This window comes from Pongo abelii, chromosome 7 (genome assembly GCF_028885655.2).
Source record: "Pongo abelii isolate AG06213 chromosome 7, NHGRI_mPonAbe1-v2.0_pri, whole genome shotgun sequence".
Classification (NCBI taxonomy): domain Eukaryota; kingdom Metazoa; phylum Chordata; class Mammalia; order Primates; family Hominidae; genus Pongo; species Pongo abelii.
Genome location: NC_071992.2, coordinates 116031908 through 116049022, shown reverse-complemented (window position 1 = coordinate 116049022; position 17115 = coordinate 116031908). Strand labels below are relative to the sequence as shown.

General features: G+C 36.6%; 1 protein-coding gene across 17 annotated transcripts in view; it reads left to right on the top strand.

Moving 5' to 3' along the window:
- The window catches only part of RGS22 (regulator of G protein signaling 22), a 153058-nt gene that overhangs the window by 20347 nt on the left and 115596 nt on the right, over positions 1 to 17115 (top strand). For 8 of the 17 annotated variants that reach the window (XR_008509428.1, XR_008509427.1, XM_024251116.3 and 5 more), the window contains 3 exons: positions 5519 to 5740; positions 14052 to 14137; positions 14750 to 14918. Coding sequence is in view for 15 of the 17 variants with exons in the window: in XM_024251116.3 (XP_024106884.1) it covers positions 5519 to 5740; positions 14052 to 14137; positions 14750 to 14918 (477 nt within the window). In the remaining 2 variants the exon portion in view is untranslated. Of the gene's footprint in view, positions 1 to 5174; positions 5220 to 5518; positions 5741 to 14051; positions 14138 to 14749; positions 14919 to 17115 lie in introns of those variants that run through there. The other 9 variants (XM_024251117.3, XM_054519217.2, XM_054519225.2 and 6 more) reach the window with 5 other exon arrangements.

Below are 17115 nucleotides of genomic sequence, written 5' to 3'. Positions count from 1 at the left end.
AGCTACTCATGTTCTGCAGAGAGAGTGAGGTTTAAAGAGTGACATGAAGAGTGATTTAAAGAGTGACAATGATTTTGTCTGTTGTACCAGTCTATGCATATGTGCCCTGGAGAGGGTGTGAGATGGAAGATGAGAAACTGCCATTCCATCAATGAGTGTCATCCTTCCTGCCTCTTACAGTATGTTGTCATATCATCATGCTAAGGGTGATTCTAGTGTTAAACATACATATTTTGTGTACAGCGTGAGCTTTAAATACAAGTCCATCCCTTCATCCAGTCCCTAACTGAAGAATCAGTGACCCATTTCAATCCAGAGGAACAACTGACTCATGAACTTTTTGAGAACATTGTTGAAGACAACTTTATGGATGTTTTCAAGATTTCAAGGGATAATCTTGACTAAATATGATTTCACCTTATGTGCTGACTTTCATATCCCTTCCCCTCATAGGATGGGTCTTTATTGCCTATTTATATTTACTTATCTGTCTTCCTCTCCTGGATTATGTGTGCTCTGAGGCAGGATCTGTGTCTTTTTCATTTCATTTGGGGCCTTCTGGAGGATGCCCTGTATTGGCTCACTCAATATATTAAATAGGATATTATGATGATAATAATAATTAAATACTTATTGAATAAATGAATGAGCTAACAAAGGAATAGTGGGGCTGAGTGATCTTACTAAAGAGCAGAAGATATAGACTTTTTTCCTGGAACGTCTATCATGGAGCGATGGAGTATCAAACATGGAAAGCACCTTGGATTTATCTAGTTACAACTTCTTTTTACTGATATGTCTCAGTAAGGCAGTGATTTGCCCAACATTTCTTTCATTTTTAATCATTCTGCTTATCTTTCTCTGGATAGTTTCTAGTTTAGCCAAATCCCTTTTAAAGTGTGATAACCAGACCAGACATAATATTCTAGTATTACTACCCTTGTCACTGGGGACATATTTGCCCTTGGCATTTGCATTTACACAAGTTTTAATTTATTTCAGTATTTTGTTGACCTTTCATCATAGACAAAAAATGAAAGATCATGTACTTGTTCCTTCAAGGGCAGAAATAATGTTTTATTCATCTTTGTATCCTCTAGGTTTAGGGCAATAATTGGCACTTGGTAATTCAAACATTTTGCTATTGGTAAAATGCATTACTGAGAGAAGCTTTGAAACGGTTGTTTGCCACTTTTATCATCTTAGCATCGTAGTGCTTTTAAGGACCTTCTAGGATCTAAGCTAATGCATGGCTTTTCAAATACAAAAACACTTATTTACCCCCTGGAAAGATCTCTGTTCTATTATAATTAATTCCATAGAAAGAAATTCTTAAGTTTAAAAAGTATAAACATTTTTACATATACATTCACATTTCTTTTTTTATAATAAATAGAAACATTGAATACCATTTTATTATAAACATAATTCCAATTTTCCTTTTGTTGTTTTTACGGTGCTGTTTCTGTAAAGTACTTCTTTTTGACCGTTCCTCTCCTCACTTTCATGTACTTACATACACTTTCTTCCTTAGAATGGATACACTGCCTTTTTGCCTACTAACTCCATTCAGAATTCAAGTATTTTTGTAAGTGCATACGAGTAGCACAACGTAAATCACACATGAAATCGTAGCTGTAAGGAGTCTGAGAAATAAAGTTTTTACTTTTCCAGGCTTTGCATTTCAGGAGGTTGGAATGGATCCTGAGTGAGCCAGTCCACAGCATCCACAGTAAGCCTTAACTAAAATTATGTGGCTGGGTGTGGTGGCTCACGCCTGTAATCCTACCACTTTGGGAGGCCAAGATGGACGGATCATGAGGTCAAGAGATCAAGACCATCCTGGTCAACATGGTGAAACCCCGTCTCTACTAAAAAATAGAAAAATTAGTTGGGCGTTGTGGCGCCCAGCTACTTGGGAGACTGAGGCAGGAGAATCGCTTGAACTCGGGAGGCGGAGGTTGCAGCAGTGAGCCAAGATCGTGCCACTGCACTCCAGCCTGGCAACAGAGCAAGACTCTGTCTCAAAAAAAAAAAAAAAAAAGAAAGAAAAGAAATTACACGGTCAGTTCTAGGTTTAAAGCAGTTGCATAGTCATAACTCCAGAGTTCTGTTGTAAGCTCATTAGGGGACTTGCTGTAAAGCCATGAAGAGTTCATTTAGGCTTTCTCAGCTGCAGTTTTGCTTTTTATGTTAAATATAAAAGTAATTGTTGGCTGGGCACAGTGGCTCATGCCTGTAATCCCAGCACTTTGAGAGGCCAAGGCGGGTGGATCACGAGGTCAAGAGATTGAGACCATCCTGGCCAACATGGTGAAACCCCATTTCTACTAAAAATACAAAAATTAGCTGGGCATGGTGGTGTGTGCCTGTAGTCCCAGCTACTCAGGAGGTTGAGGCAAGAGAATCGCTTGAACCCAGGAGGCAGAGGTTGCAGTGAGCCGAGATCACGCCACTGCACTCCAGCCTGAGGACAGAGCAAGACTCAGTTTCAAAAAAAACCAAAAGTAATTGGTAACTACCTGCTTTAAATCCTGCCCTGGCCCCTGCATGTGATGGGGACAGTATCCCATTCAGAGAGTTAGTAATTTTTACATAAAACCTGGTTGCGGTGTGATAGCAGTAGCTCTGAGCTAACAGCCGGTCTCCCCAGAGTGTGGTGATGGTTCTGCTTCTGGAATGTGAGCGGCCAACCCCACCAGCTCATGAGCTGGCAAGCAACCATTACATCTTCCAGACTGCTCCAGAACCTTTCTAAAACACAGATTAGAAGTAACTATGTTACTTTCCTACTTAGGGTGTTCATGTGCCTCCCTGTTTCCTAGAGGGTTAAGATAAAGCCTGTACTTCTTAAAATGGCATGCAAAGCCTTTCATGATCTGGTTATACTGTGTTATCTACTTCAAGTCTTTTTTCTCTGTTCCTTAAACTATTCCAACTACGGCTATTCTTGTTGTAATCCGGCTGCGTAGAGTTACCCACATACACCATGTTGCTTCATGCCTCTGTGCCTTTACTAGTAAAACCAGGGTAGATAAGAGTATAGGCTTTGGAATCAAAACGCTTTGTTTGAATCACAGCTACCCTAACTTCATAGGATTATTGCTTAGCAAAGTACTTGGTGTAGAGAAGTGGTCAGTACACACTAGTTTTGTCATATGTGAGGCAGTGTATTAAAGAGGAAATACTCTGTCTTTGAGACCAGACAGACTTGTTTCCATAATCCTGATCGTCTAGCACTTTATAGCTCTGAGTCCATGGACCACCACTTAGCCATCCCTACCATCAGTTTTTTGTAAAGAGCTATGTCAGGAATGTGGAAGGATTCAAGAGAGGGCTTTTAAAGTGTCCATCACGACCTTTAACCCAAGGGAATTAATGCAGGAACAGAAAACCAAATACCACATGTTCTCACTTATATGTGGGAGCTAAACATTGAGCACACATGGATGCAAAGAAGGGAGCAATAGACCTACTATTGTAGGGGCCTACTTGAGGATGGAGAGTGGAAGGAGAGTGAAGATTGAAAAACTACCTATTGAGTGTTATGCTGCTTACCTGGGTGACAAAATTATCTGTACACCAAACCCCTGCAACATGCAATTTACCCATGTAACAAACCTGCACATGTACCCCTTAAACCTAAAATAAAAGTTGGAAAGAAAAAAATAAAGTGTCCATCACACGCCTAGCACATGATAGACATTCAGTAAATAGTCCTTATCATCTTCTTTATTTCTGCCAACTATACCTTAACTACTCACTACTACTAAGTGAGATTGATTACTAGGGTCTTGGAGTATCAATAGCCCCTTCTAATTTTTTTACTTGAGCACTTTTTACTTGATTAGTAGGAAATGTTTTATTTATCCATTGAACTAACTAATTAACATTCTTTGCTTTGGATTATCACAGCTTTGTGTTCCTCTGGCTACCAGGTCAGAGGGTAGGAGGCAAAAAAAAAAAGAAAGGAAAACAATAAAAGTCAAGCTTGTTCTCTTGTTCCATGGATACTCAGAACTAGAAGAAATGTTTTCCAGATGGTCTTTCACTTTATACAGCTTAATTTCTCCTACCCCCATTAATATTTGATGTCATTCTCTACCAAGTTTAATTAATTTCATTTCTCCAACCAGATAAATCTGATCTGCGATATCAGCAGACTCTTTTTTCTCTTTAGTTCAGTGATAGCATAGTTTAGGGATGGTATTTATGTCATTTAGATAAATGGTGCCTGTTTGAATCCCATGTTTGAAAGACAGATGCAGTTGGCAACTAATGAAATATATCTATCGAAGAAACTTTATATGCAATTTATGGCTAATTCTTTCTTACTCATTGAGCAATACTTATCATTTTGGGAGAAACTCTTAGTCCTAAGGCTTTTGAGACTGTGGACTGACATTCGTCTTGAACTGTATCATCCATGTACTTTAAATTCCTCAGAAGGGGAGACAGTCAGACCTTAGAGATGTGATATTATCTGACATTAAAATTTAAATATATATATATGTACACACACACATATATACACATACTTCTAGTTCCAATTTTACTGTGAAATTCTGCCACTTTTTAAATTATGACTATAGTATATCTAGCAATCCGTTAGTAAAACTTGAATTAATGTTCTACTTAGAACACTTACTGATCCAAGGGGAAGAATTTAATGTCTTCTACCACTTGCCTAAGCATGTATAAGTTAATCTACATGAGTAGTCAGTTCACTGAAAGTACCCTAAAATAAATGAATATTCTGAAAAAGGGACCTGATTCTAGATTTGGAAGACAAATGGGAAAAGACATGGCCAATTCACCATTTACTTCTTACGGAAGTGGAGGCCCCAAAGATGTTCAGTGATTTACCTAGAGTCACAGAGGTACTTATTGGCAAGCTGGCATTCAAACTCAAGACTCCTGACTGTTGTATATCAACTGACTGGCTTTAAATAAAAGTTGGCAGCATTTAGAATTACTGATAAAAACCTCAGAAATGTTATTTTCTTCTCTCTTTTTTGTCACAGTGCAAAGGATGGTGTTGAAATAGTCTTAACTGAAGAACATTTTGTACTTAAATTTCTCCTTTTGGACAAGGGAGATTGTTAGCCTTCATGGCTCCTAAGGATGAAAGACAATGGGAGCATTTATTTCTTCCTTTACTTATTCTTCCCTAGTGATCCACCTCCTTCTAAGAGAATAACATTGCTTTGCAGAGCCAGGTATATATTTCTCTCCAGTTTCAAATAATCACAGTGGTAAGATGTTTATACAAAGGGAATTTCTGCCATAGCATACCCTGACACTTACTCGTGGCATAAGTGCATTGGCAAGGAAGAGTTTAGTGGGTTCCCTGACCTCTACCTAAGGGATTTCCTAGCTCCTAAAAAGGAAGAGGGAATGATCAAAAACACAGAACTCTGTGAGGTATGCATGCATGTATGTAAACCACAAGTCTTCTTAGAGACCATGAGCTTCCAGGTTTAAAAAATGTTTTAATTTCCACAAATTTATATTGCAGACCTTTTCAGAGGCAATTAGATTTAATGCAGATTATGGAGTTTTTGAAGTAGTTAATGATGCTCCACAACTTCTGGAAAAACAACTGAAAAAAATTCTACAAAACCAGCAACCTCGAAATCCCATTTATGATGTTATAAGGAAAGGAAAGAATGAGGTTAAACCTGTTCAAATGAATGCCCCCGATGAAGATGAGACCATTAATGTCAACTACAATATTATGGTAAGAAAGTATACTGTTTTATCTTGTTAGATAGATAAAGCATTTGGTGAAATTAACACGAGTTTCCTTAGGCTTCCCTTTTTGAAGTGTAGCTACATTTATTAACTTGTGTTGTACGTACACATAGTATTTGTTAAGCACTTTTCAAATCCAATGGCCAGTTCAGCAGTTTTGTTGATGTTCACTTATCAATTTGAGAAGATTCATGTAATTTACCTTGAATATTTGAATATTAGGTTAGTTTTGAGTCATATAAATATAGGTATCCTTTATAATTTTGATGCATTATTGAAAATGTGGATATATAGGCAATGTATTTCATTTGGGTTTTGAACCAAACCTATCAAGCAGTTTGGAATTGAGACTTCTGACCCTCAAGTTGCATTGTGTGGCTCTGACCTCCCTGGCCTTAAATTTCATTTTCAGCTTCTAGATTTTGTCTCCTTAGCATGAGGTCGGAAAATCTGGGTTCTAATATTGGCTCCTCTGCTTACTGACTGTGTACAAGTCACTTTGATGAATCTGATTTTCATCATCTGTCAAATGATGCCTTTACTACCTACTACTTAGGTTTCTTGTGTGGATGAAATGAAAATAATAATGAATGTTTAACAATACTATTTCACATTGATTCAAAATGTCTAGTATAACTAGGCTAAAGTATGTCTAACATTTAACACATAGATCTACTCTAGCCTGAAAGTTCTTCAATTCTTCTGTTACTGAATTCAAATAGTTTCTATCTTTAACTTTCATCAAACTAAATGCTAATAGTAATAACCACGTTACAACATTGTTTCGAAGCCAGAACAAGGACATATATTCTGCGCTACACAGTACTATATAATTGTTAGTTTAAAAATTTTTTACGAGGTGGGACAATATTTATTGGTTTATTCACTTCCTTCAGTGAATAGAAATTTTTGATTGTATGGAGGTCTTTATAGCCTATTTATTTATTGTTAAACAAAAGCTATTTAGGAGATTCTTGAGTTATGTGCTTTGACACAAGTTTCTCAAAAAGATCTGGATGATCTTATTTGATATATTTGAAGATAGACTGATTAATTAAGCATGTCTATTATAAAACTGGAGCAGCAATTTAGAAGTTTTTAGAAAGAGGCATAAGTAATGAAAACAGGCCAGCTGCAATGGCTCACACCTATAATCCCGGCACTTTGGGAAGCCAAGGCAGGTGGAATGCCTGAGCTCAGCAGTTAGAGACCAGTCTGGGCAACATGATGAAACCCTATCTCTACAAAAAATACAAAAATTAGCCAGGCATGGTGGCATACACTTGCAGTCCCAGCTACCCAGGAGGCTGAGGTAGGAGGATCACCTGAGCCTGGAGAGGTTAAGGCTGCAGTGAGCTGTGATCACACCACTGCATTCCAGTCTAGACAACAGAGTGAGACCCTGTCTCAAAAATAAAATAAAAATAAAAAAAAATAAAAACAATAGTGGAGATCAAAGGAATTAAAAAGTACTAAATGGAAAGCAGACAGAAAATGAGGAAAAAACACAAAGAATATATGGGACACATAAAGAATAAAACAACTAGGAAAATGGTAGTAGTGATTTTAAACAAACCACATCAATAATTAGTATCACATTAATCATGTATATGATTAATAATATAATATAATTAATCATATTGAGTTGTCATGATGTCTCATTCCTTTGATTCCAGAGCTTTGGGAGGCTGAGGCAGGAGGATCACTTGAGCCCAGGAGTTTGAGGCTGCAGTAAGCTATGATGGTGCCACTGCACTCCAGCCTGGGTGACAGAGTGAGGCCTCATCTCTAAAAATAATGATAATAATAATATACATCAATAATTACATGATATTTAAATGGCCTAAGCACCCCAAGTAAAAGCCAGAGTCAGGGATGATTTTTTAAAAATCCCAATTATTTGCTGTCTACAAGAAACTAACCTTAAAAATAAGATATAAATAGGTTCGAAGTAAAAAGGATACTAAAAGGTATACTATGCAATTATGAATTAAAGGAAAGCTGGAGTGACTATATTGATATCTGGCAAAGCAGCCCTCAGAACAAGGAACCTTACTATGGATAAAGAGGAACATTACATAATGATAAAGGGGGAAGGGTCAATTCACCAAGAAAGCTTAATAACTCATAATATGTATGCATCTAACAACAGAGGTTCAGAGTACATGATGCAAAAGCTGATAGAAATGAAAGGAGAAATAGATAAATTTATAGTTATAGTTGGAGACTAAAGCACTGTTCTCTCAGGTGCCACTGCACTCCAGCCTGGGTGACAGAGTGAGGCCTCATCTCTAAAAATAATGATAATAATAATATACATCAATAATTACATGATATTTAAATGGCCTAAGCACCCCAAGTAAAAGCCAGAGTCAGGGATGATTTTTTAAAAATCCCAATTATTTGCTGTCTACAAGAAACTAACCTTAAAAATAAGATATAAATAGGTTCGAAGTAAAAAGGATACTAAAAGGTATACTATGCAATTATGAATTAAAGGAAAGCTGGAGTGACTATATTGATATCTGGCAAAGCAGCCCTCAGAACAAGGAACCTTACTATGGATAAAGAGGAACATTACATAATGATAAAGGGGGAAGGGTCAATTCACCAAGAAAGCTTAATAACTCATAATATGTATGCATCTAACAACAGAGGTTCAGAGTACATGATGCAAAAGCTGATAGAAATGAAAGGAGAAATAGATAAATTTATAGTTATAGTTGGAGACTAAAGCACTGTTCTCTCAGTAACTGATAGAAAAGATAGCAGATCAGTAAGGAAATGGAAGTTCTGAAAAACACTAGCAACCAAGTAAATCTAATTGATCTTTACAGAACACTTTATCCCACAACAGTGGAGTATACATTTTTTTCTCTAATGCACTGGGAATATTTACCAAAATAGACCATATTTTGGGCTATAAAATAAATTTCAGCAAACTTAAAAGATTTGAAATCTTGCCAACTATGTTCTCAGACCACTTCAAAATTAAACTATAAATTGGTAACAAAATCCTTAAATACTTAATTACATAACATACTCCTAAATAATTCATAGGTCAAAGACTAAGTCCCAAGGGAAATTAAAAATTATGTTGAATTGAATAAAAACTAAGGCATAACATATCAAAATTTGTGGGATGCAACTAAATTAGTCTTTACAGGGAAATTTGTACCATTAAGTGCTTATAATAGAGAAGACTAAATAAATCTACGATCTACTTGTCACTATGAGAAACTAGAAAAATTAAGTTAAAATTAAATAAAAAATAAAGAACAGAATCAATGAAATTGAAAACAGAAAAACAAGAGAGAAAAATCCATGAAAATAAAGCCTTGTTTTTTGAAAAAAGTCAATGAAATTGATAACCTTTTAGCCAGAATGATGAAGAAAAAGAGAGAGAAAGATATACATGCCCAATATCAGAAATGAAAGAGGGGATGTCGTTACAAATTTTACAGGCAGTTAAAAAAAATAAGAGAATTTTACAAAGAACTTTATGTCTATAAGCTCATGACATTTAAATGAAATAGACTTTTTTTTTTTTTTTGAGACAGGGTCTCGCTCTGATGCCCAGGCTGGAGTGCAGTAGGGCGATCTCAGCTACTGCAATCTCCGCCTCCCAGGTTCAAGCGATTCTCCTGCCTCAGCCTTCCAGGTAGCTGGGGTTACAGGCATATGCCACCATGCACAGATAATTTTTGTATTTTTAGTAGAGATGGGGTTTTGCCATGTTGGCCAGGCTGCTCTCGAACTCCTGGCCTCAAGTGATCCACCTGCCTCAGCCTCTCAAAGTGCTGGGATTACAGGCATGAACCACCATGCCTGGCCCACATATTTCTTAAAAGGCACAAATTATCAATGGTCACTGAAGGGGATATAGATCATCTGAATAGTCCTACATCTGTTACAGAAGTTGGATTCACAGTTTAAAGTCTTGCCACAAAGACAACTCTAGGCCCAGATGGCTTCACTGGTTAATTCTGTCAAACACTTAGAAGTGAAGTAACCTTGAATTTATAAAAACTTATACAAAAAACAAAAGAAATCAATTTTTAATTCATTTAATGAGATGAGCATTACACTGATGCCAAAACTAAATGAAGGAATTTGAAGGAAAAGAAAAACCTACAACTTAACATCACTCATGAACACAGACCACAAAAATCCTCAAAAAATCAGCAAATTAAATCTAGCAATGCAAAAAAGATAATTCTATTTAAGAAGATAATACAGGTGTAAATCTTCATAACCTTGGATTATGCATTGGTTTTGTTAGATATGACACCAAATGCACAAGGAAAAAAAGATAAATCAAAACGCAAAACTTTCATGCTCTAAAGGACACTACCAAGAAAGTAAAAAGACAACCCGCGGAATGAGAGAAAATGTTTGCAAATCATATATTTTATAAGGATGTGTATCTAAACTATAAATATAACTCTTAAAACTCAAAAATAAAAAGACAAGTAACCCAATTAAAAAATGTGCAAAGGGTTTAGAATAGACATTTCTCCGAATAAGATAAACAATTAGCACATGAAAAGATTTTCAACATCATTAGTCATAAGGGAAATGGAATCAAAATCACAGTGGGACACTACTTCACACCCAACAGGATGGGTATGATTAAAAGAAAAAAAAAGGCAAATAATAACAAACATTTGTGAGGATTTGAAGTGATTAGAACCTTCATACACTGCTGCTGCAATTGTAAGACGGTACAGCTACTTTGGAAAATATTAGGCAGTTCTTAAGAGGTTAGCCCAAGAGTTATCAAATTACCCAGAAATGCCACTTCTAGGTATATACTCAAGAGTATTGAAAACATATGTTCACACAAAAACTTATATACAAATGTTCATAGCAGCATCATTCATAATAGCCAAAAAGTGGAAGCAACCCAAAAGTCCATTCTCATTGGTGAGAATTCCATTTTGGAAAACAGTTTGGCACTTCTTTCCAAGTTAAACATATACCATACCACCTATAGTCCATTTGTGTTGCTATAAAGGAATACTCAAAACCAGGTAATTTGTAAAGAAAGAGGTTTATTTGGCTTATGGTTCTGTAGACTGTATAAGAAGCATGGCACTAGCATCTGCTTCTGGTGAGGGCCTCAGGAAGCTCCCACTCATGGTGGAAGACAAAGAGGGAGCAGGCATATCACATGGAAAGAGAGGTAGCAAGGGAGAGAGTGGGGAGGCACCAGCCTCTTTAAACAACCAGGTCTCACCTGAACTAACAAAGTGAGAACTCACTTATTACCATGAGGAGGACACCAAGACATTCATGAGGGATTCGCTCCCATGACCAAGACATCTCTCCCACTAGGCCCTACCTCCAGCATTGGGGATCACATTCAGTATGAGATTTGGAGGAGGCAAATATCCATACTCTATCACTGCCCATCTATCCTACTCCCGAGTATTACCCAAAAGAAATGAAAAGTTATACTCACACAAAAACCTGCATGCGGCCAGGCGCGGTGGCTCACACCTGTAATCCCAGCACTTTGGGAGGCCGAGATAGGCGGATCACGAGGTCAGGAGATTGAGACCATCCTGGCTAACATGGTGAAACTCCATCTCTACTAAAAATACAAAAAAATTAGCTGGGCTTGGTAGTGGGTGCCTGTGGTCCCAGCTACTCGGGAGGCTGAGGCAGGAGAATGGCGTGAACCTGGGAGGCAGAACTTGCAGTGAGCTGAGATCGCGCTGTTGCCCTCCAGCCTGGGTGACAGAGCGAGACTCCGTCTCAAAAAAAAAAAAAAACAACCAAAAAACAAACAAACAAAAATCCTGCATGTAAATGTCTATAGTTGCTTTATTCATGATCACAAAAGCTGGAAGTTATCCAGATTCCTTTAACTGGGGAATGGATAAACAAACTGTGGTATATCCATACAGTGGAATATTACTCAGCAACAAAAAAGAATGAAGTATTTATACATGAAAGAACATAGATAAATCTTAAATGCTTTATGCTGAATGAAAGATACTAGAATCAAAAGTACATACTATATTGATTCCATTTATATGACATTCTGGAAAAGGCAAAACTATGGAACAGATCAGTGGTTGCCAGAGCCTGGGGTTGGAGGGAGTTGCTGACTACAAAGTGGCATGAGGAAATTTGGAGGGAGTTGGAACTATTCTGTATCTTGATTGTAGTCCTGGTTACATGATTATATGCATTTGTCAAAACTTGTAGAACTGTATTAAAAAGGGTGGATTTCACTGTATGTAATTTATACCTCAATAAATCTAACCAATAAGAACTATTGGCTGATAGCCATGCTTTGTTTGCCTTGTACATCTAAATATAATTTTTTATTAATCCAATTCTGTAGGCACTTTAGACAGCTTGTGTATGATTATTTGGAAATGGTTCCGTATTGATTTACCTAAAGCCATCTTCCCTTAACCTTCTGGTCATCCCTTTCTGTTTCTTAACCAACTTGAAATTTTTTTAAGGTTTAAATAATTTCACCTTAGATAGATTCTTTTTGTGTTTCTTATAAGTATTTATTAAGTTATTTTATGGTTGATCAGGATTGTCTTGTATGTTTTTGGTCTTTGTATTTAGTTACTTTTTAAAACCATGAAGAGTTTTGTTTTCAGCTTGGCTAAAGACTGTTCTTCAATTTTTGATTTTATTCCTTTTAAACTTTTTTATTCATTTTATTTTTAGGTCACATAGGTACAAAAAACACTCAAAAGAGGATGAATTATAGGTAAACTGTTTACTAGCTGAATATTCAGCAAATTGGTTTTGAATGAACTGACTAGTTTGACAACCTTATAGAATTCTTTAAGGGTTTATGTGGATCTTTATATGTAGTTTGGTATCTTTCTGTGATACATTGAATGTAGCGCTAGTGGGAGTTCAGGAGTCCTGCATGCTTGTCAGTGTGTAGCCTATGCAGAGTCTTTCTAACTACAAAATCCAAATGTCCTTCAGATCTCACTTGATAAGCAGTGAGACTATCAACAAGATGCTGCTGATTAGCTGCTGGCTATTTCCATGGTTTTCTTCTATTCTTTCATTATGCAGAAGATAGTGTTTGGTGAAGGCAAATCAATGTTTTGTTTTTGTTTTTGTTTTGTTTTGTTTTTTGCTATTTTATGTTTCAATCCTGAATGCCTAAAGACTTCTGCGCGTATCAGCAATGATGAGCACACATCACCCTCATGAGCATCAGCACATTAGATGTCGGCAACACTCTGTATGGACATTCAATTTCCCCACTAGAGTTAGTAATGGTCTATGTGTTAACTCTTATGCAATATCATAGCAAAACTATCACCTTAGATTGTCCATGGAAGCCACATAAATGCAAACACATTTACCTCACTGAGATTGTTTTATTTATTAGTAACATATGTTTTGTGTCCAAGGTACTGATATTATTTAGAATTCTGGAAAAAGTGAATACAAGAAAAAGTAGAATCAATAGTTAGTAAATATTTTAGGATGAACAACAGTAACTCTTCAGTAATTCTGTATTGCTCTCACAACCTCAAGATAAAATCTATACTCCTTAATGTTATTTAAAAGGCTATTTGCAATCATGACCCTTTCTACCTCTCCAACCTTTCTCTCTCTCATCCTGTGACCTAACACTGCTACACTTATGGTTTGTCTCCTCTTTTGCTTCCCTGCTCAACCTAGCTAGCCTTGCTTCGTTCGGGTCAAAGAGTGAAGTGCGTGTTCTGTGGGAAACCTCTCCTGAGTTGAGTGTCTCTGTAGGCTCCCACAGAAGCCTACACTGTGGTATTTGTAACACTCTACTATCATTGTTAACTTTTGTATCAGTAAGAGAGCGCCTGGAGATGTTAAATAGTTAAAACATTTTTTTAAACTTGAAGAACAAGGGGCCTGCAGTGACTTTGGTGGCCTTACCAAGTTTTCTTGGTGGTTCTTTTTCTGTTTGTGATTATTTTTAACCCATTTTATGACTGTGAAAATACTGAGATGCATTGGCTTTTTTTTCCTCATTCTCCCTCCTTCAACAAGTTACTTAACTTCTCTGGATTCGAGTTGTTTATCTGTAAAAATGGGGATAATATATAGTTAATATAGGATTGTTAAGAGAATTAAAAGTGTACCAGAGGCAAGAAGTGCCTCACATTTGTGGCTCAGGTTTATTGATCTCTCTAGTGGAGATAGAAGACCTAGGGGTAGGGCTCCTGCTACAGCTGGAGGTCATTATTGCTCTCATGATTAGGCGTTAATCATCCTAAAAGTGGTTTTCTCTGACCTTCTTTTCCTTTTTCTCTTTCTTCTCATAGTGTCTCAGTCGTGAAGAAGGTATTAAGTGGATCAAAAAAGAAAGACTTCCAGCATTTCTGGAAAGTGATTGTTACTTTGAATACAGGTATTATAGTCCCATCGATATATGTATTTTTAAATACATATATATTAGCCTCCCAATTTGCTAGGACTACAGCTGTGTGCCACCATATGTGGCAAATCTTTTAAATTCTTTGTAGAGTCAGGGTCTTGCTATATTGCCCAGACTGGTCTCGAACTCCTGGCTTCAAGAGAGCCTCCTGCCTTGGCCTCCCAAAACCTGGGATTATAGACGTGAGCCTCTCCAACCAGCCATATTTTAAAAATTATCTATTGGTGATAATGGTATTTAGGTGCAGGGCGTTTAACAATGAATACTAGTGTGACACGAAAAACATAGAATGCCATAGTCCAGAGCCAAGTTTTTCCTTTATGTTCCCTGACTTTTAATATGTAAGAACCTAAAATTTGACCTCTGAACAACAATTTTTAAGTCAAAATCAATTAAAATGAATAATTATTAACTAATTAGTAGTTTTATGAATAAGCTATTAATTTTATCAGAGCCAAAGAAAATCATCATTAAGAGTGAGGAGAGGAGATTGGCTTGAATACATAAAATAAAATTTTAGGTTTTTTCCCTGAATTCTGCCATATTTGAAACTTGTTTTAAATTTGTATGATTTCTAAAATGCAGGTTAGCCAAATTGGTCTCACAAGTAAGATGGAGCAAGTCCGGCATGAATTTCACAGTAGGATCAAATTTTTCTCCCTGGATCGTGAAAAAACCACCCAGTCTACCACCTCCTGCCACTGAAGAAGATAATCTTGTAATTATGAAAAAGTTCTATGTATCACTTGGTGAGGTAAAAGTATGAGTATTTTTTCATGACTTAGCGCTTCACTAAAACTTCTGATTTTATTTTTTATTTTATACATATATTTTTTGAGACAGGATCTCACTCTGTCACCCAGGCTGGAGTACAGTGATATGATCACGGCTCACTGCAGCCTCCATCTCCCGGGCCCAGGTGATCCTCCCATCTCAGCCTCCTGAGTAGCTGGGACTACAGGCATGCATCACCACACCTAGCTAACTTTTTTTTTGCATTTTTTGTAGAGACGGGGTTTTACCATGTAGCCCAGGCTGGTCTTGAACTCCTGGGCTCAAGGAATCCACTCACCTCTGCCTCCCAAAGTGTTGGGATTACAGGCGTAAGCTACCACGCCTGGCCGGAATTTCTCATTTTAAGGCATTTGTATTACCCGAACAGAAAAAATGATTTCAAACACATCTAAAGCAGATTTAGCAATACTTCTTATAGATTTATGCTAACTAATTTGCTCTGCTCTCTTTTTTTTTTGGTATTCACTTCCGCCTCCCAAAGTGCTGGGATTACAGGCGTAAGCTACCACACCTGGCAGGAACTTCTCATTTTAAGGCATTTGTATTACCTGAACAGAAAAAATGATTTCAAATACATGTAAAGCAGATTTAGCAATAATTATTGTAGATTTATGCTAACTAATTTGCTCTGCTCTCTTTTTTTTGGCATAACTACATATGATTTAATAACACATTATACACCATTAAATACTAAAACAATACAAAAAACCCACAATTATAAATTTCAACAAGAAATAACATAGCTATAATGACATATACCCGAAACAAACCCAGGAAAACAGTGTTCCTTAATTTGGTCAGAAATCTCTATGAAGCTGAAATTAACTGTCTGAGAAAAAACTGAAAGTAGGGTTCTTGATAATAAAGAATACATCTTGACCCTTCATATTGGTCACATCATTGTCCCTTGATCTCAAATAGTTTTTTGAAATTAGGCTTTTTTGTTATATTTTTCATACACAAATATCTGAAACATCTTATTAAAATTTCTTAATTTTTTCTATTTAACATTTTCTCAATTATGTCTAGAAGAGTGAGAGCAAAGGATTGATAAAAATTTTACATTCACAATGCAATTTTAAAAATCTTATGTTCTCATTTGTTTTAAATTCTCGACTTAGCAGTCTCTACACTGTTATCCTGCTCTTTTCCCCTGGAAACCTAAAAAGAACCCTGAGATATTAAAATTGTAAATAAATCTCTTATTTAGAGAATTTCTTGAATGTTTATCACTTAGATTTGTTATTTTTCTTAGTTGACTCTCCTAGATTTTTTTTTTTTTTTTGAGACAGAGTCTCGCTCTGTCACCCAGGCTGGAGTGCAGTGGCATGATCTCTGCTCACTGCAACCTCCGCCTCCAGGGTTCAAGCAGTTCTCCTGCCTCAGCCTTCCGAGTAGCTGGGATTACAGGCACGTGCCACCACGCCTGGCTAATTTTTGTATTTTTAGTAGAGATGGGGTTTCACCATGTTGGTCAGGCTGGTTGATCACGAGGTCAGGTGCTCTGCTCTCTTTAATTTGAAATGTAGTTAGAAATATTATCCTCGTGTCTGAAGAGACAAAGACAAGGTTGAAGAACATGCTGTGTCACCTGGGAAGCAAGAGTAACTTGAATTATATCCATGGTTTCATTGTTCATTCCAAAATTGCTATAATTTGGATTCATTACTTTTGTACAAAAAGATAAATTGAGTCTTTTCCTTCCTGTTCTCTAGTTTATTCCTTAGTAGTAAAATGCGTTATTGTTTAGTTGTTATCAGATAAATTTGTCCTCCATGATTAGAGAAATGTGAGGTTGTATGAGAGCATTTGAAGAGATTTAACCTAGAATCAAATGTCCTTTTGGAGAGTCATAATGTAGTGAGAACTGTTGTTTGATCTTTGGCCTCTAATTATTAGATGTTATCTCTGGAACTATACTTCTAATACACAATTCTATACAAAATCAGGAATGGCAATTATGTAGCCCTTGTGCTGCTACTCCCTATGACAGATATTGTTAATCAATTGTGGAAATTTTTTCTGCTGAGCTAGGATTTGGCTCCAGATTCTTTACAACACAGCATTCTGGATAGGCACTTCCAATTTTTTTTTTTTTTTTTAAACCGTAAGGCTTACTTGCAAATAAGGCACTTTCAATTGATCAAAATTATCAT